Consider the following 23,976-nt stretch of genomic DNA (forward strand, 5'->3'; position numbering starts at 1 on the left):
CAAATTTTGTTGGTTTCTGTCACTTCCTCAGGCTAGCTCTGTGCCTGGCTTTTGAAACCCTTCAGCACGTTATTTGGCCTGAGGAAGTGGGCAGAGACCCATGAAACACATTGCCTGATCTTGCCAGATTTCTCTGTATGTAAAGACATTTTTTTCCTTGTTTGGACTTAACCACTTAAGGACTGCAGTCATAAAACCCCTTAAGGACCAGAGCCTTTTTTTCCATTCGGACCACTGCAGCTTTCACGGTTTATTGCTCAGTCATACAACCTACCACCTAAATGAATTTTACCTCCTTTTCTTGTCACTAATACAGCTTTCTTTCGGTGCTATTTGATTGCTGCTGCGAGTTTTACTTTTTATTATATTCATCAAAAAAGACATGAATTTTGTCAAAAAAATGACTTTTTTAACTTTCTGTGCTGACATTTTTCAAATAAAGTAAAATTTCCTATACATTTGAGCGCAAAAGTTATTCTGCTACATGTCTTTGATAAAAAAAAAACCATTCAGTGTATATTTATTGGATTGGGTAAAAGTTATAGCGTTTACAAACTATGGTGCCAAAAGTGAATTTTCCCATTTTCAAGCATCTCTGACTTTTTGTGCGCACCTGTCAGGTTTCATGAGGGGCTAAAATTCCAGGATAGTACAAATCCCCCCCAAATGACCCCATTTTGGAAAGAAGACATCCCAAAGTATTCAGTGAGAGGCATGGTGAGTTCATAGAAGATTTTATTTTTTGTCACAAGTTAGCGAAAAATGACACTTTGTAACAAAAAAAAAAAAAAAGTTTCCATTTCTTCTAACTTGCGACAAAAAAAAAATGAAATCTGCCACGGACTCACTGTGCTACTCTCTGAATACCTTGAAGTGTCTACTTTCCAAAATGGGGTCATTTGTGGGGTGTGTTCACTGTCCTGGCATTTTGGGGGGTGCCTAATTGTAAGCACCCCTGTAAAGCCTAAAGATGCTCATTGGACTTTGGGCCCCTTAGCGCAGTTAGGCTGCAAAAAAGTGCCACACATGTGGTATTGCCGTACTCAGGAGAAGTAGTATAATGTGTTTTGGGGTGTATTTTTACACATACCCATGCTGGGTGGGAGAAATATCTCCGTAAATGACAATTGTTTTATTTTTTTTACACACAATTGTCTATTTATAGAGATATTTCTCCCACTCAGCATGTGGAAAAATACACCCCAAAACACATTATACTACTTCTCCTGAGTACGGCGATACCACATGTGTGGCACTTTTTTGCACCCTAACTGCGCTAAGGGGCCCAAAGTCCAATGAGTACCTTTAGGATTTCACAGGTCATTTTGAGAAATTTCGTTTCAAGACTGCTCCTCACGGTTTAGGGCCCCTAAAATGCCAGGACAGTATAGGAATCCCACAAATTACCCCATTTTAGAAAGAAGACACCCCAAGGTATTCCATTAGGAGGATGGTGAGTTCATAGAAGATTTTTTTTTTTTGTCACAAGTTAGCGGAAATTGATTTGAATTGTTTTTTTTCACAAAGTGTCATTTTCTGCTAACTTGTGACAAAAAAAAAATCTTCTATGAACTCACCATACCCCTAACGGAATACCTTGGGGTGTCTTCTTTCTAAAATGGGGTCATTTGTGGGGTTCCTATACTGCCCTGGCATTTTAGGGGCCCTAAACCGTGAGGAGTAGTCTTGAAACCAAATGTCGCAAAATGACCTGTGAAATCCTAAAGGTACTCATTGGACTTTGGGCCCCTTAGCGCACTTAGGGTGCAAAAAAGTGCCACACATGTGGTACCGCCGTACTCAGGAGAAGTAGTATAATGTGTTTTGGGGTGTATTTTTACACATACAGATGCTAGGTGGGAGAAATATCTCTGTAAATGACAATTATTTGATTTTTTTTACACACAATTGTCCATTTACAGAGAGATTTCTCCCACCCAGCATGAGTATGTATAAAAATACACCTCAAAACACATTATACTACTTCTTCTGAGTACGGCGATACCACATGTGTGACACTTTTTTGCAACCTAGGTGCGCTAAGGGGCCTAACGTCCTATTCACAGGTCATTTTGAGGCATTTGGATTCTAGACTACTCCTCACGGTTTAGGGCCCCTAAAATGCCAGGGCAGTATAGGAACCCCACAAGTGACCCCATTTTAGAAAGAAGACACCCAAGGTATTCCGTTAGGGGTATGGTGAGTTCATAGAAGATTTTTTTTTTGTCACAAGTTAGCGGAAAATGACACTTTGTGGAAAAAAAAAACCAATACATATCAATTTCCGCTAACTTGTGACAAAAAATAAAATCTTCTATGAACTCACCATACTCCTAACGGAATACCTTGGGGTGTCTTCTTTCTAGAATGGGGTCATTTGTGGGGTTCCAATACTGCCCTGGCATTTTAGGGGCCCTAAACCGTGAGGAGTAGTCTTGAACCCAAATGTCTCAAAATGACCTGTGAAATCCTAAAGGTACTCATTGGACTTTGGGCCCCTTAGCACAGTTAGGCTGCAAAAAAGTGTCACACATGTGGTATCACCGTACTCAGAAGAAGTAGTATAATGTGTTTCGTGGTGTATTTTTACATATAACCATGCTGGGTGGGAGAAATATCTCTGTAAATGACACATTTTTGATTTTTTTTACACACAATTGTCCATTTACAGAGAGATTTCTCCCACCCAGCATGGGTATGTGTAAAAATACACCACAAAACACATTATACTACTTCTCCTGAGTATGGCGATACTACATGTGTGACACTTTTTTGCAGCCTAGGTGCGCTAAGGGGCCCAACGTCCTATTCACAGGTCATTTTGAGGCATTTGTTTTCTAGACTACTCCCCACGGTTTAGGGCCCCTAAAATGCCAGGGCAGTATAGGAACCCCACAAGTGACCCCATTTTAGAAAGACGACACCCCAAGGTATTCCGTTAGGGGTATGGTGAGTTCATAGAAGATTTTATTTTTTGTCACAAGTTAGTGAAAAATGACACTTTGTGAAAAAAACAATAAAAATCCAATTTCCGCTAACTTTTGACAAAAAATAAAATCTTCTATGAACTCATCATACACCTAACAGAATACCTTGGGGTGTCTTCTTTCTAAAATGGGGTCACTTGTGGGGTTCCTATACTGCCCTGGCATTTTACGGGCCCAAAACTGTGAGTAGTCTGGAAACCAAATTTCTCAAAATGACTGTTCAGGGGTATAAGCATCTGCAAATTTTGATGACAGGTGGTCTATGAGGGGGCAAATTTTGTGGAAACGGTCATAAGCAGGGTGGCCTCTTAGATGACAGGATGTATTGGGCCTGATCTGATGGATAGGAGTGCTAGGGGGGTGACAGGAGGTGATTGATGGGTGTCTCAGGGGGCGGTTAGAGGGGAAAATAGATGCAATCAATGCACTGGGGAGGTGATCGGAAGGGGGTCTGAGGGGGATCTGAGGGTTTGGCCGAGTGATCAGGAGCCCACACGGGGCAAATTAGGGCCTGATCTGATGGGTAGGTGTGCTAGGGGGTGACAGGAGGTGATTTATGGGTGTCTCAAGGTGTGATTAGAGGGGGGAAATAGATGCAAGCAATGCACTAGCGAGGTGATCAGGGCTGGGGTCTGAGGGCGTTCTGAGGTGTGGGCGGGTGATTGGGTGCCCGCAAGGGGCAGATTAGGGTCTAATCTGATGGGTAACAGTGACAGGTGGTGATAGGGGGTGATTGATGGGTAATTAGTGGGTGTTTAGAGGAGAGAAGAGATGTAAACACTGCACTTGGGAGGTGATCTGATGTCGGATCTGCGGGCGATCTATTGGTGTGGGTGGGTGATCAGATTGCCCGCAAGGGGCAGGTTAGGGGCTGATTAATGGGTGGCAGTGACAGGGGGTGATTGATGGGTGGCAGTGACAGGGGGTGATTGATGGGTGATTGACAGGTGATCAGTGGGTTATTACAGGGAATAACAGATGTAAATATTGCACTGGCGAATTGATAAGGGGGGGGTCTGAGGGCAATCTGAGCGTGTGGGCGGGTGATTGGGTGCCCGCAAGGGGCAGATTAGGGTCTAATCTGATGGGTAACAGTGACAGGTGGTGATAGGGGGTGATTGATGGGTAATTAGTGGGTGTTTAGAGGAGAGAATAGATGTAAACACTGCGCTTGGGAGGTGATCTGATGTCAGATCTGTGGGCGATCTATTGGTGTGGGTGGGTGATCAGATTGCCCGCAAGGGGCAGGTTAGGGGCTGATTGATGGGTGGCAGTGACAGGGGGTGATTGATGGGTGGCAGTGACAGGGGGTGATTGACAGGTGATCAGTGGGTTATTACAGGGAAGAACGGATGTAAATAATGCACTGGCGAATCGATAAGGGGGGGTTTGAGGGCAATCTGAGCGTGTGGGCGGGCGATTGGGTGCCCGCAAGGGTCTAATCTGATGGGTAACAGTGACAGGTGGTGATAGGGGGTGATTGATGGGTAATTGATGGGTAATTAGTGGGTGTTTAGAGGAGAGAATAGATGTAAACGATGGATTTGGGAGGTGATCTGATGTCGGATCTGCGGGCGATCTATTGGTGTGGGTGGGTGATCAGATTGCCCGCAAGGGGCAGGTTAGGGGCTGATTGATGGGTGGCAGTGACAGGGGGTGATTGACGGGTGATTGACGGGTGATTGATGGGTGATTGACGGGTGATTGACAGGTGATCAGGGGGGATAGATGCATACAGTACACAGGGGGGGGGGAAAGTCTGGGGGGGTCTGGGGAGAATCTGAGGGGTGGGGGGGTGATCAGGAGGGAGCAGGGGGCAGTTTAGGGACTAAAAAAAAAATAGCGTTGACAGATAGTGACAGGGAGTGATTGATGGGTGATTAGGGGGGTGATTGTGTGCAAATGGTGGTCTGGTGGGTGGGCAGGGAGGGGGTCTGAGGGGTACTGTGGGCGATCAGGGGGCAGGGGGGGGGGGCAGATCAGTGTGTTTGGGTGCAGACTAGGGTGGCTGCAGCCTGCCCTGGTGGTCCCTCGGACACTGGGACCACCAGGGCAGGAGGCAGCCTGTATAATACACTTTGTAAACATTACAAAGCGTATTATACGCTTCCTATCCGGGGATCGTCGGGTTAACAACCCGCCGGCGCTTCCGATTGGCCGGTGGGTTGACGTCGCGGGTGGGCGGAGCCTATTGCCGGTGGATGCGCGCGCATCCCAGCGCGCGATCCCCGGCCAGAGAGTGCCCCAGGACCTGACGCCAATCTGCGTTACGTGGTCCTGGGGCTGCCACTTTGCCGCCGCCAATATGAAGTAGGCGGTCGGCAAGTGGTTAAAGAGGAACTTCAGCCTAAACAAACATACTGTCATTAAGTTACATTAGTTAAGGTAATTAAAATAGGTAATATAATCTCTTACCCACCCTGTTTTAAAAGAACAGGCAAATGTTTGATTTCATGAGGGAAGCCATCTTTTTGGTTGAAAGGAGGTGACAGGGAGCATGAGACACAGTTCCAACTGTCATGTGTGTTGATCACCCCTCCCAGGTGCTAGGCAACGTGAATAACAACATAGGAAATCCCATCATGCTTTGCACAGCATCAGGGAAAAAAAGCCCGGGCAGTTTTTTTTTGATGGGTGGAGCTTAGCTAAAAATGCAGCTGAAAATGATGCTTTGGTAAGAAAAACAAAGTTCTGATGCTGTGAAACTGTTAAAGAAACACCAAGCCTTTTCAGTTCTGCTGAGTAGATTTTTAGTCCGGAGGTTCACTTTAAGGTGGACATTAATGGTACAGCAAACAAATCAATCTATTTCTTTTTCTCTTGTAGAAAATTAATGATTGTAAATGAAGTTCATAAAAAAATTCCATTACACTTACTGACAAATCGATCTACAACACTAATAACTTAAAGCGGATCCGAGATAAACTTTTACTCATTACATAATTGTGTTCCTTTCATATAGTTTATAGGGCATTCCTCAAGCCCAATATTTTGTTTTGTTTTGTTTTAATACTCTTATAACCTATAAACTAAACAAGCCTTGCCCACAGCTTCTCCAGAGCACTCTCAGCCTTAGTAGCAAGGGCTTATGGAAGCTCAGTCTGGGCAGGAGGAGGGGGAGGTTACTAGCCAAAGATTTCAGAGGCAGAGGGGAGGAGGGAGGCGGAGAAGTGAGTGAAGTTTTCACAGGCTGAGGGCTGGATATGCTTTCAGCTTACCTGTGTGTAATTTGACAAACAGAACATGGCTGCCCTCATTGTATCACAGGAATAAATAATCATAAACTGCTGAAGCTAGATTCGCAGTGTAAACTATCGAAACGTTAGATAAGATATATAGACAAGTTACTTGTTATAGTTAGTTTTTCATCTCGGATATGCTTTAAACATAGATACAATTCAATCGCAGCATTAGAACAAAACATAGGCCCATTCTTGTAAAATTGTGCCATTAGGCTTTACACCATAAATGACTTGTGAAAAGGGAATTCTAGCAGGAGAAGCGTTGTACGTTCCAGTAAGAAGGCAGCCATGCAGGATACAAGAAGTGATGTCACCAAGAACATGCATAAAGAGAGGCAGCCATGCAGGACACAGGAAGTGATGCCAAAAAGAACACATACAGAAAGGAAGCCATGCAGGACACAGGAAGTGATGTCACTGAGCACACATACGGAGATGCAGCCATGCAGGACACAGGAAGTGATGTCACCGAGCACACATACAGAAAGATAGCTATGCAGGACACAGGAAATGATGTTACCAAGCGCACATACAGAGAGGTAGCCATGCAGGACACAGGAAGTGATGTCACCAAGCACACATTCAGAGAGGCAGCCATGCAGGACACATGAAGTGATGTCACCAAGCACACATACTGGGAGGCAGCCATGCGGGACACAGGAAGTGATGTCACCGTGCACACATACGGAGAGAAGGTTCTTCATAGTGATGACGAAGGCGGTGTAGGCAATGAGATAGTCCCACAGCTTCAGCACATGGCGGACAGGCTTCAGCAGAAGACTTCCTCCGAACAGCATGAAGTGGAAGCAGGCCATCAGGTACCCCATACACAGGATATTTATACGGGTTGTCCCGGTGATGAAGATTAGACACAGCACAAACCAGAAGTGGAAGCTGAACACCACCACTTTTGCCATGTCCAGGTAAGACCTGAGGGAGATAAAGCAACACCCATAACAGGTATGACTCCTCCCACCTACAACACGTGTAGTTACCATGACTCCTCCCACCCATAACAAGTGTGGCCACCATGACTCCTTTTACCTACGACAAGTGTGGCCACCATGACTCCTCCCACTTATGACAATTGTGACCACCATGACTCCTCCCACCCATAACAAGTGTGCCCATTATGACTCCTCCATATGACCATCATAAGTCTTCTGCCCATACAAAGTTTGGCTACCATGACAAGTTTGGCTACCATGACAAGTGTGGCCACTATGACAAGTGTGGCCACCATGACAAGTGTGGCCACCATGACAAGTGTGGCCACCATGACTCCTCCCGCTTATGACAAATGCCTCCCATCTACGACAAATGTGGCCATCATAACTCATCACATCCATAACAAGTATCAATTAGTAGATGGAGGTACCCAAAAGTATAAAATTCCTTTCACACTTCAGTGTCGGCAATTCTGACAGATGAGTGAACCATGAAGTAAGGGATTCCCTCACACTACATCAGTTAACCCTGTGTGTGTGAGAAAGCTCTCAGCAGTTGCCTGTGTCTCTGAGAGCTCTCTGCAGAAAGCAGAGGAAATGTAACTCATGTGCAACATTAAACATTTGTATGTGATACCTGACACCAAGGGCATTTCATATAACTCTGCTTCAATAATGAACTGTTCATAGCATGTCAGACTGCAGAGATTTACCTCTGCAAATGAGACATTCCAAACGTAGCTTAAATCTACACACAATGAATTAAAGCTTTTGCCTCTGATATTTAACATGAAACATAGGAAAATGTTTACACAGCTACTTAGACATTATTTGTACATTGTCATTTTAAAACACTAAGGGCTTGATTCACAAAGCCGTGCTTACTCATAGAACAGTTGCGCTAGCGTTTTGCACGCATTGTAATGCACATAACGTTTTTCACACGCAATTTTTGAACAAAAACACGAATTTTCACACTAAAATGCGGCAGTTATAACGTGCGCAAAACACCAGTGCGACCATGCTGTAAGTTAGCATGGCTTTGTGAATCAAGCCCTTGGTTTGATAGTGTTCCTTTAACCATTTAGGCCGCCTGGACGTGATTGTCATGTCCAGACAGCTGCTGCTGTGCTGCAGCACGCTGCGGCACGCTCCCTCCCGTGCAGCCCCGCGGTAGCTCGGAGATCAATGAATGGGAACATAGTTCCCTTTCATTGATTTAAGTCCACAGCAGAAAAAAACAAAAGTTTCCCGTCCTCCTTATGCTTCCTGGAAGTGAGCACCTCGCTTCCAGGGCTCAAAAATTCACTGTGGCCATCTTGTGACCAAATAGTAAAACTACATCTACATACATTTTTAATAAAATAAACCAACATTATTACATTTAAAAATAACTGTTTACCTCCCACACCAACAATTACCCAAATAAAATTTTTAATGAAAAAAAAAAAAGAAAAAACATAAATAGTTACCTAAGGGTCTGAACTTTTTTAATATGCATGTATATTTAGAACATTTTTTAAAATTATAAGCTTGTAAATAGTGATGGACGCAGAACTAAAAAAATGCCCCTTTATTTCCAAATAAAATATTGGCGCCATACATTGTGATAGGGACATAATTTAAATGGTGTAATAACCCGGGACAAATGGACAAATACAATACATAGATTTTAATGATGGTAGCATGTATTATTTAAAAGCTATAACGGCCGAAAACAGAAATAATGAATTTTTTCCATTTTTTTCCTAAAGAGACTCTGTAACAAAATGTTCATCCTTATTTCTTCTATCCTATAAGTTCCTATACCTGTTCTAATGTGCTCTGTCTAACTGCAGCCTTTTCTAGTTGCATAGTGGCTGTATTATCTCTGTTATATGATCTAATCTTCTCTCCTCTGTCGGGCTGAGGCAGTCAGGCTGGAATGTGCTGTGCTGCTTGTGATTGGATAGAAGCTATACAGACACCCTCTCCAGGCCCCCTGCACACTCTATATGACTCACACACTGAGCTACTCTCAGCCTATCACTTGCTATGTCTTTTGTTTGTAAACACTGCATAAAACTGGCAATTACAAGCCAGGATTGCAGCAGGGAGTGGCAGAAATAACACAGAGGGGCCCTGGAGAACATAATGAATAGAATGGTATGATTTTTATTGTAAGAATTTTAGAGTACAGATTCTCTTTAATATTCCTGTTACAATGCATTACAAAAAAAAATCTTAGAAAAATGTACCACCCAAAGAAAGTCGAATTGGTGGCGGAAAAAACAAGATATAGATAAATTCATTGTGATAATTAGTGATGAAGTTATTGGTGAATAAATGGGAAGTGAAAATTGCTCGAATGCATAAGGTGAAAAATACCCGCGGGCTGAAATGGTTAAGTGTAGCACAATCATGTGACCAATAAATTTGTATTATTTTTTTTATCCCCTTTCAACCTACCCTAAAGTTACCAAAACAAAGCACTTAAAAAAAAAACAAAAAAAAAAAAAAAAAGAAAGAAAAAAAAAACCCGGTTACCTTAGGGACTTTTTAATATGGACGTCATGAGGGTATATTACTGTTATTTTTGTTACTAAAGGCTTGTAATTTATTAAGTATGTAAAATATACTAAATGGAAAAAAATACACCTTTCTTTTCAAATAAAACATTATCGCCATACATTGTACTAGGGACATAATTTAAATAACCGGAACATATGGGCCAATAAAACGTGTGGATTTTATCTACAATAGCACATCTTATTTTTAAACTATAATGGCTGAAGACTGAGAAATTATGAATTTTTTCAGTTTTTTTCTTCTTCTTGCCTGCACTATAATCTATGGTTTGCCACGACTCACCTGCAATGAATGAAGTTCGGCACGGGGCTGTACTGACAAAGGTCTCCAGGATCCAAATCTTTACTGATCTCAATGTTGTCTCCGGCCAGCATCCGCACACAAGCCAAGTTCTCATCCTCAAACACCTGCCACTGCAGGGAGGCAAAGAGGAGGAGCATAGTGTCGTCTGTGCAGGAAACAAGGAGGAGCTATAATTATATTACCATCCCATAATATCATCTGCCACTGCAGGAAGGCAAAGGGGAGGAGCATGGTGTCATATGTGCAGGAAACAAGGAGGAGCTATAATTATATTACCATCTCATCTCATAGCGTTCCAAACACCCAAAGATAATAAAAAGTGATAGGAGATGATCAATGAGTTGGTTATAATTAGGGATGGTCAATGAGATGCTAATCATTTTGACTTGATGTAGTATTACACAAATTTTGTATGCAAACTTATGCAGCTTGAATATCAACCAATCAAATCCTGCTGAAGTAGAATTTGATTGGTCCGTTTTCAAGCTGAATATATTTGCATACAAAATGTGCATAATCATGCATCAACTTGAAATTATTTGCATCTCATTGACCATCACTAGTAATAGTTATTATGCAAATTTCATGCACATTGTATACAGCTTGTTACTGGGCCACTGAGGCCTGGTGCACACCAAAACCCGCTAGCAGATCCGCAAAATGCTAGCAGATTTTGAAACGCTTTTTCTTCTTTTTCTGTAGCGTTTCAGCTAGCATTTTGAGGTTTTGTGAAGCGTTTTTGGCGTAGTAGATTTCATGTATTGTTACAGTAAAGCTGTTACTGAACAGCTACTGTAACAAAAAACGCCTGGCAAACCGCTCTGAAGTGCCGTTTTTCAGAGCGGTTTGCGTTTTTCCTATACTTAACATTGAGGCAGAAACGCATCCGCAATCCAAAATCTGCAGCAGCCCGGGAGTATGCGTTTCTGCAAAACGCCTCCCGCTCTGGTGTGCACCAGCCCATTGAAATACATTACCCTAGCCGATCCGCACCCGCAAGCGGATCGCAAACCGCAGCAGAACCGCTCTGGTGTGCACTAGGCCTGAGAGTGTATCTGATGGGCATGCTTCTAAGCCCCGCCCCATTCCATTTGAATGAATTATCAGCATCACATGACCTGTTCAACAGACTTTTCTCCTAGGGAATAATTTTCATCTCATCTACAAAATACCACTGCAGCGCCTGACAACTGACAAAAGTACTAAAAATTTGTGAAAGAAGTAACATCAAACTTTTTTTTTATTTTTTTTTTTTATTGCTTATCAGGTCTGAAAATGTATTTTATTGATAAGGTGTTTGAGAAAAGTTAATTGATAGGGATGAGCTCTTGGAATTGGAACAGTTCAGATTTTCGTTTTGAGCCTCGTTCTCATTAGGCAACGCGTATGGCCGTGCGTTCAGGATGCAAGCGCACACGATCACACGCCATATGCATTGCGCCGCTGATCCCATTCATTTACAGTGAATGGGATCAGCAATGCGCTTTGGAAAAATGCGTGCAGCAGTGCGATAGTGCTGAAGTATGCACTTCTGATAATATAGCTGATTGCACACCATACGTGCTGCCGAAAATGCGCACGGCAGCGCGTATAGTGTGAACGCGGCCTTAGAATCTGGATGTTCCGAGTAAGATAACAAAAATTACACTGTTTCGAGTACTGCCTTCCGTTCTGCTGATAAAAAAATTGGCTTCGGAAACAAGAATTTTCAGCAAACACGATGTTAATACAATAGCTAGGTAAACGAAAGTGGTCTCTAAAAGAAGAATTTTCGGCCCATAGGGACGTCTACAAGATGGCTGCCGGGGATTCCCTGGTCCCAAAAGGCAACTTTAGAGTGGCAGAACAAACATTTTTTCATATGAATGGGGGGTGCAGGGGACCAGGGTATCCCCTGCTTTGGTCCCCTGGACCACAAATTTATATGTAATCTATTCATTCTGCCACCGGGATTACCCAGCATCCATCTTTTTGGTGTTGCTGTTTGCCGAAAACTCTTATTTCAGAAGCCAATTTTCACTTTCCTAGCCATTGTGTTGCCGTGTCTGCTGAAAATTCCCGTCTCCGAAGTCAATTTTCACATTGGCAGAACTATCGACCGCATTGACTTCAACAGAAAATGTCTTCGGAACATGAACATTGACGAAATTGGAATTCGGCTGTTCAAACAGATCTCTAATAATTGAAAGTCCATAGGGGCCCCAGCGTGGGGCAGCCCTGGAGGCCACATGACTGCAGTACATACAGAGCAGGAAGCCTGGGTCGGGTCTTCTGGTGAAGTCTGGGAGGTACAGCCACTTGATGAGGTTGGACCTGGGCTTCAGGGGAAGCGTCCTCCACGGATAATCTGCAGGGAAAGGAGCCATTGAGTCTCTCTGTACAGAAAGTATTCGAATGACCTACATCACATAGAGAGGAAATACATTGCATTGCCAAGGAGAACGCTGAGAACCAAATAACGCTGATCTCAAATACAAGCCCCAGTCTTAAAGCTTACAGCATAATGACCTTTAAAGAAATATTTTATTAGCAGAAGGTTGAGCACCAACGGTTATAAATAAATGTGCAGGAACAGTCTTTTGGAGCTGAAGGGAAACCACATACTTTCTTCACAAAAAGGTTCTGCACAGAAGGAGTATCACACAGCAAGAAGTCTAGTATACGCTAGTGCCTCTGTGACAGAGGCGCTAGGCTTATACTAGACTTATTGCTGTGTGATACTCGTTCTGTTATTGCCTGAGGAAGCATGAATATACCTGCGAAACGCGTTGCCTGTTTAATGGGAGTATGTGAATACATTTTTCGTGCTGAAAATTCGACAGCTTTGTGTCTGTTTGGGGATGGTGAGTCCACCACTGCCTCCCTAATGTTTTAACAATTTTAGCATATTTTATCCTTTTGGCTCCTCTGTTCACCTTCTACTTTACCAGTGTCCACCCCGAGGTGGAGGGGTGTTTATAATCTTATTTCCTTATCTACAGAGAGCGACATCTTAGTCCTGAGTGGGGACAGGCCTAATCTCCCCATCTGCATTTACAGTGGTTGCCTGTGTGGTAACCCTGGCTTGTGAGTATAAATTGCTTACAATTCATTTTTCCTCCCTATTCCAATAGATACTACACTATATTGGGCTCTTGGTTTCCCTCTTTTGTATATCTTGAAAGCAGGAAGTAGACAGACTGCAGATGCATTGCAGGATTTGTAACAGCTGTAACAAATTAAAGTTTTTCTTTATAGGTTACTTTCTTCACAAAAGGTTCTGCACCATTAAAATTCAAATTTTTTATTCCATCCTCATAAAAGCATAAAATAGCATCAGTGTGCTGGGTCTAGGACTAAGCATAAGTTTTCAAATCTCTCACACACACACTGAGACACACACACACACCAGACACACACACACCAGACACACACACACACACACACACACACGCACGCACGCTGATGGGGAGCTGCAAAAAGAAGTACCAGGCTTGTACTATTTAAAGGAATACTGTAGGGGGGTCGGGGGAAAATGAGTTGAACTTACCCGGGGCTTCTAATGGTCCGCCTCTGGTTCACTTCTGGAATTTCAGACTCTAAAGTCTGAAAACCACTGTGCCTGTATGTCACCAGGTGCGTACTGCGTAGGCCCAGTATGGTCTGTGCATGCGCAGTACGCTCCTGGTGCCATCAGCGGGAGTGAGGACACGGCAATGCAGGTGCAGTGGTTTTCAGACTTTAAAGTCTGAAATTCCAGAAGTGAACCGGAGGCGGGGCCGGAGCATTGGGGAGTGGCTGCGTGGGCACAGGATGTCTGCGGGGGACCATTAGAAGTCCCGGGTAACTTCAACTCATTTTCCCCCGACCCCCCTACAGTATCCCTTTAAAAACCACCACTAGAGAGAAACCAACGACATAAGCACTGTCATCCCTCAAATGTAATTATCAAACCAAATTACATAACTGCCACATCATTGTATAACAGAAAACGCTAAGGCAGAAGAACGCTTTCAAAAATAAACTTTTACGTCATTAAATGCAGGGCCGCCACCAAAAATTTTGGGGCCCCTCACACGTCATCAGGCCTGGACCCCCCCCCCCCCCCCTGGACCCACCCACTGGTTGCTGTTCCTGCCCACTAGCCACTCCCATGAACGTGTGCGAAGTGCGCTGCAGCGAAAAATGTGCATGGCTCCGACACTGAAGAAAGCATGCACAACATGATGCAGCAAAAAGTGGGTGTGGCCATGGCATGTTGTGGGTGGAGCCAAATACTAGCAAAATACAGGTAGTCCCCGGTTAACAAATGAAATAGGGACTTGTAGGTCTGTTCTAATCCTTTATCCGTTCTCTTTCGTCCCCCTCTTTTCTTCCTGTGCCTCTTTTGTCCCCATCTGTCTCACCTCAGTTTGTGCCTCTTTTGTGTCCCTCTGTGTGACCTCATGTTCCCATCTCACCTCTTTTCTCCCTGTGCCTCTTTTGTCCACCTTTGTTCCCCCTGTGCCTCTAATCCCCATGTTACCTCTTGTCCCCTTCTGTCTCAGCTCGTCCCCCTGCTCTATTCAGGTATAGGTGCCCCCAGTATAGGTAGCCAGGTATAGGAATCCATATAGGTGGTGCCCCAATATAGGAAGCCTGGTGTAGATACCCCCAGTATAGATATCCTGGTATACCTGGTGCCCCAGTATAGGCCAGCAAGATACAGGTGCCTCTATATCGATATTCAACTATAGGTGGTGCCTATAGGTATAGGTAGCCTGGTATAGTTGCCCCCAGTATAGGTAGCCTTGTATGGGTGGTGCACCAGTATAGGTAGCAAGCTATAGGCGCTCTAGTATAAGTAGCCAATTATAGGTGGTCCTCCAATATAGGTAGCCAGGTACAGGTGGTGGCCCAGTATAGGTAGCCTGTAGCCAGATATAGATGGTGCCCCAGTATAAAAAGTCCGCTGCAGCGGGCTCACTCATCTGCTCCTCACGTTCAAGTGCTGATGTCACTCTTCACTCAGTGCTGGAACGTGGTGTGCTGGTTAGTGAGCCACAGGCCAGCACATGCGGCCCTTACAACGCTTTGAGGGGGGGCCCAGGGCCCCCAGCAGCCCTGGGCCCCTCACTGCAATGTCACTTGTCCCCCCCTGATGGCTGCCCAAATTAAATGTGTATATCACATAGCACTAGGGTATTACCCAATCAAAAGTTTCCTTCATTCAGTACCAAACAGCGGCGACCAATAAAAAAACTGCCGCAAGTACCATCACAAAGCCACATCTACAGATCAGATCATCGCCGCCAGCAGACCAGCGTGTCAGCCAATGACAACCGCGCCTACAGCGTCTGCCAGCAGAACAGCGTGTCAGCCTATGACAACCACACCTACAACGTCTGCCCCTTAGGAACTCCGCTAAATGGGCGTACTGACATGAAGTAGCAGTGATCTGCCAATCAAATCACTGCCGACAACGTCCGCCAGCAGAACAGTGTGTCAGCCAATCAGATCACCACCGACAACGTGCGCTCCTCAGGCACCCCCGCATCATCTGCATCAACACGCTGACGTCCAGTGTTATTGAACCAATCACTGGGACGCCTACCAGGTCCGCACAATTGCCTCCCGTGTAGATGCCATCTAGTGGCCAGAAAAATAATAACACCTGGCCTCCTACTGGAAAACAATGAGAAGCCCAGAGTTTTGTCTTAAAGAGAATCTGTATTGTTAAAATCGCTCAAAAGTAAACATACCAGTGCGTTAGGGGACATCTCCTATTACCCTCTGTCACAATTTCGCCGCTCCTCGCCGCATTAAAAGTGGTTAAAAACAGTTTTAAAAAGTTTGTTTGTAAACAAACAAAATGGCCACCAAAACAGGAAGTAGGTTGATGTACAGTATGTCCACACATAGAAAATACATCCATACATAAGCAGGCTGTATACAGCATTCCTTTTGAATCTCAAGAGATCATTTGTGTGTTTCTTTCCCCCATGCACTGAAGTTTCAGGCTGCTCGTTTCTTCCTGCAAACAGCTTTGCCCTTGTTTGTAATTCCTCAGTATGTGAAAGCCCAGCCAGCTCAGAGGACGATTTATCCAGCTGATTAGAGCAGCTTCTCTCTTCTCTCTTATCTAAATAACACACAGGCAGTGTGCATAGAGGGGCCAGAAAGGGTGAGTTCATAGCAGAACCACAACACTGAAGAACTTGGCAGCCTTCCAGACACAGGCCGACAAGTCTGACAGGGGAAAGATACATTGATTTATTACAGAGACTGTCATAGTAGAAAGTGCTGCAGTTAGCCAGAACACATTAGAATAGCTTTTGGAACATGTAGGATGATAAAAAACAGGATGCAATTTTTGTTACGGAGTCTCTTTAAGATGGACAGTGCTTGCGCCACCTAGTGGGGAAAAAATATAGAATAAGAAAAAAGCCACATCTACAGGTAGCAGTGACTAACGGATTATGTCTGCCAGCAGAACAGCAAGGCAGCTAATGACAACCGCGCCTACAGCGTCCGCCTGGAAACCAGAAGAAACGCGGCTAAATGGGTGCACTCACATGGAGTACCCAGCCTCCTACCATAGGCAAATGCAGGAGGGGATTACAGCTGCCCAGAATCCCCCAGGGACCAGGGCCGATGCAGTGTCTGGTGAAGGGCACAAGTTGAGACACCAGAATATCTGCAGGCATCCTGCAGCTCATAGCACTGCCCCCTTTCTTTCTTTTTTAGCAGCGTGTGTACAGAGCATGGAGCAGCAGTGTGTGAACAGGGCATGGAGCAGCTCTATGGAACTTAACAGAGTCAGGTATGAGCACAGCCCTGTGCTCTGCTGTGTGATTGCTTCACTTTCCCCTTCATTACCAATGTCAGCTGTCCTCATTATCTGTATCCAAACTGCTCCAGATCGATCTCGTTGTTGGTTGGATGGAATATTGTCCTACCATATTATTATACTATATTGTGCGTAGATGAGAAAGACCTTTCAGGAATCCCCCTCTTAGAAAATCCTGGGTTTGCCCCTGCCTAATAAGAAACAATGAGAAGCCCAGAGCTTTCTCATAAGATGGACAGTGCTCACGCCACCTAGTGGGGAAAAATATAGAACAATATAAAAGTCACTGGGGAAGATTTATCAAAAGTGTCTGAGACAAAATATTAATAAGTTTTTAGAAATCCATGCAGAACTGTCTCAGGCATCTTAAGAAATCATTAGATATTGCAGATTCCTTCTAAAACTGTTGTAAAATAAGAGGAGCTAGGAAGGTCTCTCAGACAGTGCAGTGTGTGAGGGGAATTGCTGTTGCTGATGTAACCAACACACCTGCTGTATTGATAACAGCAGGCTCTGAGGAGGAATTCAGCAGGTGGGAGGAGCACATCACAAATAATGTATAGCCTGCACTCATGTCTAGCCAGCAGTTCAACATCTGTAGAACTGCTATCAAGCACTTCTTAATCCGCGCCAGTTTAGGGATAGATTTGCACTTTTCTTAACTGTAGTGCAGCTCTAGAAATTCATGCTAAATTGCCACTATTACTAGGATTTAAGAAGGTTCTTATTATAATACAGAACTGTTCTCCCTGCTGGTTAGAACAGATCAAGAAGAAAAAACTGTCGGTAATGCGTTGATAAATCTCCCCCACTGTTCATACCAAAATATTTCATATCCTAATCCTTCAATTTACAATCCCCCACCAGTTTACAATTTACATCATCACATGCTAGAAGTTAAATCATTAAGAAGTTAATCATGGTTTAATCCACCTGGTTCTAAAGTGTCCATTTTTTTGGGAGATGTGAATAAATGGATTCCACTGGTCAGGACGTATAATATAGTAGAATATTGTACGAGGTTAGCCATCAGTAATGACGTAATCAGTGATGACGTATAATGTATTGTTGGATAAGAGATGGTGGCATTTATTAAAAGAGAGCTTACCTATGGTGGAGGAATTACACAATAGGCCTCCAATGTCTCTCAGGAGAGCTCCCTCTCTGAGAGATGAATCAGTTTGTAACGGGCAGACTTTTTTGGTGATCTGATCGGCTGATCACCGCCGCTCCACGTGAGTAGGCCCATTTAGCAGCGCTCCTTCTGGGCGGATGCTGTAGGCACGGTTGTCATTGGCTGACACGCTGTTCTGCTGGCGGACGCTGGCGGAGATGATCTGATTGGTTAGTTACCGCTACCTCCTCTCCCTCCACTGGCACGCGTACGTCCCCCTCTCCCTCCACTGGCACGCGTACGTCCTCCTCTCCCTCCACTGGCACGTGTACGTTCTCCTCTCCCTCCACTGGCACGCGTACGTCCTCCTCTCCCTCCATTGGCACGCGTACGTCCTCCTCTCCCTCCACTGGCACGCGTACGTCCTCCACCCCCCCTCCACTGGCACGCATGCATCCTTCATCCCTTTCACTGGCACGCATATGTCCTCCGCCCCCTCCACTGGCACGCGTACGTCCTCCTCTCCCTCCACTGGCACACGTACGTCCTCCACCCCCCCTCCACTGGCACGCATGCGTCCTTCATCTCTTTCACTGGCACACGTACGTCCTCCTCTCCCTCCACTGGCACGCGTACGTCCTCCACCCCCCCTCCACTGGCACGCGTACGTCCTCCTCTCCCTCCACTGGCACGTGTACGTCCTCCTCTCCCTCCACTGGCACACGTACGTCCTCCACCCCCCCCCCTCCACTGGAACGCATGCGTCCTTCATCCCTTTCACTGGCACGCATACGTCCTCCGCCCCCTCCACTGGCACGCATGCATCCTCTACTGGCACGCATGCATCCTCCTCCCCCTCCACTGACACGCGTACGTCCTCTACCCCCCCTCCACTGGCACGCATGCGTCCTTCATCCCTTTCACTGGCACGCGTACGTCCTCCACCCCCCCCCCCCCTTCAACTGGCACGTATGCGTCCTTCATCCCTTTCACTGGCACGCATACGTCGTCCACCCCCTCCACTGGCACGCATGCATCCTCTACTGGCACGCATGCATCCTCCTCCCCCTCCACTGGCACGCATGCATACACCACACCCCCCACTAGCACGCATGCTTTCTCCGCCAACTCCACTGCCACGCATGCATCCCCCGCCCCCTCCACTGGCATGCCCATGCGGCATGGTTTCAAATGGCACACATTTCTGTTATCCGCAGCACTGGCGGCAACATGCGGCAGGGTCAGTAATGATGCACATCCGCCGCTTCTCTAGAGGAGCACAGATGTGGGGTCATTTGCAGCGACACTCAATGGGGTCACTTGCGTGGGTTCACTACTGATGCACGTGCACCTCATCAATAGTAGCATATAGGCGCATTGTCTCTGGTGCACACGTGCCCTGCTTCCACCAGCAAGGATACGAGCAGGAAGGAACACAAGAAGGAAGACAACAGCAGAAGACAGGTCACTTGGAGCTACGTGGACACGTCAGGGCTTCTCTGTGCTCTGCATTAGTGTATAGGCAGTGATTAGTGGGGATTAGTTTACTGTACAGGCAGTGGGGATTAGTGTATAGACAATGTTTAGTGGGGATTCGTGCATAGGCAGTGATTAGTGGGAAATAGTGTAGCTGGGGGCACAGTGTAGTTTAGGAGATTGGGGGAAAAGCTTTACAAGACACCCAGCACCATGAATGCACCAGGTTCATTGTATTTTTTTCCTCCTAAGTTTTTGCCCTTTAAACCGAAAAATTAAAATACAGTAAATCTAATTTTCTTTTACTTCACTCCCCATAATGCATGCAGGACTAGACTCGGAAGCGGCTCCACTGCTCCTCCCACAATGTAGGCAGGACTAGACTCGAAAGCAGCTCCGCTGCTCCTCCCACAATGTAGGCAGGACTAGACTCAGAAAGAGGCTTCATGTCTCCTCCCATAATGTAGGCAGGACTAGACTCGTGAAGTGGCTCCAATGCTCCTCCCATAATGTTGGCAGGACTAGACTCGGGGAAAGGCTACACTGCTCCTCCCACAATGTAGGCAGGGCTAGACTCAGGAAACGGCTTCAATGCTCCTCCCACAATGTAGGCAGGAGTAGACTCATAAAGTGGCTCCACTGCTCCTACCACAATGTAGGACTAGACTCAGGAAGCGGCTCCACTGCTCCTCCCACAATGTAGGCAGGACTAACCTCAGGAAGAGGCTTCATGTCTCCTCCCATAATATAGGCAGGACTAGACTCAGGGAGGAGCTCCACTGCTCCTCCCATACAGTGGGCAGCGCTAGACTGAGGGAGAGGCTTCACTGCTCCTCCCATAATGTAGGCAGGGCTGGACTCAGGAAGGAGCTCCACTGCTCCTCCAACAATGTAGGCATGACTAGACTCAGGGAGGAGCGCCACTGCTCCTCCCATAATGTAGGCAGGACTAGATTGAGGAAAAGCCTCCACTTCTCCTCAAATAATGTAAGCAGGGCTAGAATTAGGAACTTCAACACTCAGCAGGCAGACTACAAATATCAGATGATTTTCCTTAATCACTACATATGGTCAATGAGTCCTGAAGAATTCTAGCGTGCAAGCAAATTTAATGCAAATTATAGGCTAACTGAAACTGGACACACTACCTGCTGATTTGGAGGAGAACAGAGGCGCCAGCAGGATAAAAGCGGATAAAAACTTTAAAATTTGCTGGGAGGAAGTGGTGGACTTACCTCCATAAAGCAGACACGAAAGACTGTCTGAATAGTAGCAATCACATTTATTAAATAGTACCCCAAAAAAGTGCAACGCGTTTCGCAGGCCCAGCCCGCTTCATCAGGCAATAAACGTGGGGACAAAACAGAATTTCGGCATTAGCAGGTGTAGCGCCTCCTCCCAGCAAATTTTAAAGTTTTTATCCGCTTTTATCCTGCTGGTGCCTCTGTTCTCCTACTGCTATACCGTGTCCACCCCTGGTGGAGGGGTGATCTACCCCCTTTCGCATCTACAGAGAGCGACTTCTTATCCCTGAGTGAGGACAGGTCTAATCTCCTCACCTGCCTATACAGTGGTTGCCTTTGTGGTAACCCATGTTTGTGAGTATAATTTTCTCACGATAACCTTTATTTAATTTATGCTTAACATACTACACTATATTGGGCTCTCGGTTTCTCTACACTTTACCTGCTGATTTGGACTGGCTCAATTCCACGAAGCATACAATTTGCATTAAAATAGCATGCAAGCTAGAATCATTGGCATCCCACTGAGCACCTGTAGGTAGTAATAGCAGTAAAGTTACCTGCACAGAATGCTGGGGGAATTCCGATGCAGAGGAGATACTGGACGGTCATCATGCTGGCGATAAAGCAACAATATTTTGGCCACACCTCTGCGATGGTTTTCCGGCGACGTAGATAAATTAAGTAAAGCAGCCAACCCGCTTGAAGAGCAGCAAAAAAATCCATCCGTTGCCCAATCACATTTACTGCAATCACAAAACAAACCTGCGAAAGGAAGAACCAGTCACAACAGGAATGGCTAATAACAGGAAGTAACAGGACATCACAACAGGAATGGGCAATAACAACAGGAAGTAACAGAAAATTACAACAGGAAGGGGCAATAGCAACAGGAAGTAACAAGAAATCACAACAGGATTGGCCAATAACAATAGGAAGTAACAGGACATGACAACAGGAATGGCCAATAACAGGAAGTAACAAAAAATTACAACAGGAATGGCCAATAACAACAGGAAGTAACAGGACATAACAACAGGAATTCCCAATAGGAGATGCAAATATTCCCCAGCTGGCACATATTTTTTGCAGCTTGAAAATGGACAAATTGAATGCAGTGGCTACATCATTTCATTGGTCCCCTCCCCTGCTGATTAATAAGCCATATATCTAGGATTTAAAGGGATACTGTAGGGGGGTCAGGGGAAAATGAGTTGAACTTACCCGGGGCTTCTAACGGTCCCCCGCAGACATCCTGTGTTGGCGCAGCCACTCACCGATGCTCCGGCCCCGCCTCGGTTCACTTCTGGAATTTCAGACTTTAAAGTCAGAAGACCACTGCGCTTGCGTTGCCGTGTTCTCTATCCCGCTGATGTCATCAAGAGCGCACAGCGCAGGCCCAGTATGGTCTGTGTCTGCGCAGTACACTCCTGGTGACATCAGCGGGAGCGAGGACACGGGCGTGCAGGCGCAGTGGTTTTCTGACTTTAAAGTCAGAAATTCCAGAAGTGAACCGGAGGCGGGGCCGGAGCATCGGTGAGTGGCTGTGCCAACACAGGATGTCTGCGGGGGACCATTAGAAGCCCCGGGTAAGTTCAGCTCATTTTCCCCCGACCCCCCCTACAGTATCCCTTTAACTTTGACAGAAGTAAAAAAAAAAAAAAAAAAGGTTCTTACCAACCTGACAGCATACCTCCCAACTTTTTGAGATGAGAAAAAGGGACACTTAAGCCACGCCCCTGCCACACCCCTGATCATGCCCTCACCACGCCCTAGTCACGCATACCATAAAGATTTCATAAGAAACATATATTGTTTTACTATTCAAACCACACTGGTCCTTTCTATCCTGGTTCATTTTATATCAATTTAAAGGATGGGAATAAAGTTTAGAGTCAATCAAACACATTTTTAGTATAGAAATATATATATTTACATAGAAAGAGGGACAAAGTCCTGAAAGAGGGACAAATGAGGGTGAAAGAGGGACAGGGCTCCCAAAAAGGGACTGTCCCTCCGAAAAAGGGACAGTTGGGAGCTATGCTGATAGTCTCCACACCTCACACCACCAGTGACCCTAAAGGTAGCCATAAACTAGTTGATAGCCACCAGATCAACCAACAGATAAATCCCTCTCTGATCAAGTTGCACACAGAATTTGAATCAATTTGGAGCCGCCAACTACCTCGCTGCCCCCAGCCCCCCCCCCCCCCCATTCAGTCTACCCCAGCCAGCAGCAATAATGTCACCTGTCAACCTGCTCGAGTCCCCGGGCTCCATGCTGTCACTTCTTCCGGCTGTCCTCTCCACTTCCTGTCCCATCCTGTTGCAAGCTGAAGTTCAAACAGTAGAGGTCGCTCTACTGTTTGAACGTTGGCTTGTCACAGGACGGGACTGGAAGTGAAGAAGACATGGAGAAGAAGGCCAGCCGGAAGAAGTGACAGCAGGGACCCGGGGAGTTGTGCCTGCGGACATGTGACATTATTGCTGCCGTTATGCTGCGTCGGTAGTCGCCGAATCGAACGCTTCTAGTAACACACTCCAAACCTGCTGGCGATCAAGCAAAATTTTCTATCTGGAAAGATTGGCTGAATCGATCGATGTCAGATGGAAATCGGTCAACGTTTGCGATGGGTGGTTGAGCATGTGTATGGGTACCTTAAAATTCATAATTTTTAGATTTTCTAGCCTTTAGGAAACTGCTAGCTGAACCATCTATACAGATGTTATTATGGTTAGTCTGACAAGCACACTGACCGATTTTCACTAGGGATGCTCACCGCGTTCCGCGGAATTAATTTTTCCGCATTTCCGGACGGAATTTGGTGGTTCCGCTCTGTCGCATCGGAACGGAATTGCCATAGCGCTATAGCAGGAATTCCGTGGAACGATGCGTAATTCCGACGGAATGCGGATTTTTGTACGCCGATCACAAGGAAGCCCCTAGATTCCTGCTGTTCTCACGTGAAGCTTCTTCTAGGGCCTAGAACAGGGGTCTCAAACTTGCGGCCCGCGGGCCATTTGCGGCCCTCGATGCAATATTTTGTGGCCCTCGCTGGCAAAAGCTGCCTTATAGTTCGCTTCAGTGCTCCCAACTAATCCGCCGCATCCCCGCTGCTAAACAAGGACTGCAGAGCCCCCAAATCGCCCGGGGGGCAATCCGCCTGCATTTCCTGGAAGGGGCAGAGCTTTCAGCTTCAGCTCTGCCCCTCCTGACGTCAATCGCCGCACGGATCTCCACCTCTCCCCGCCCCTCTCTGTGAAGGAAGAGTGAGAGGGGCGGGCAG

The 23,976-nt window shown here is 45.8% G+C and overlaps 1 protein-coding gene across 3 annotated transcripts in view; it reads right to left on the bottom strand.

Moving 5' to 3' along the window:
- The window catches only part of LOC137542170 (piezo-type mechanosensitive ion channel component 2-like), a 258,588-nt gene that overhangs the window by 75,342 nt on the left and 159,270 nt on the right, over positions 1 to 23,976 (bottom strand). For all 3 annotated transcript variants that reach the window (XM_068263888.1, XM_068263889.1, XM_068263890.1), the window contains 4 exons: positions 21,250 to 21,454; positions 12,293 to 12,394; positions 10,027 to 10,192; positions 6,916 to 7,159 (listed from right to left, as the gene is read on the bottom strand). In XM_068263888.1, coding sequence (XP_068119989.1) covers positions 6,916 to 7,159; positions 10,027 to 10,192; positions 12,293 to 12,394; positions 21,250 to 21,454 — 717 coding nt within the window. The remainder of the gene's footprint in view (positions 1 to 6,915; positions 7,160 to 10,026; positions 10,193 to 12,292; positions 12,395 to 21,249; positions 21,455 to 23,976) is intronic.

This window comes from Hyperolius riggenbachi, chromosome 12 (genome assembly GCF_040937935.1).
Source record: "Hyperolius riggenbachi isolate aHypRig1 chromosome 12, aHypRig1.pri, whole genome shotgun sequence".
Lineage (NCBI taxonomy): Eukaryota > Metazoa > Chordata > Amphibia > Anura > Hyperoliidae > Hyperolius > Hyperolius riggenbachi.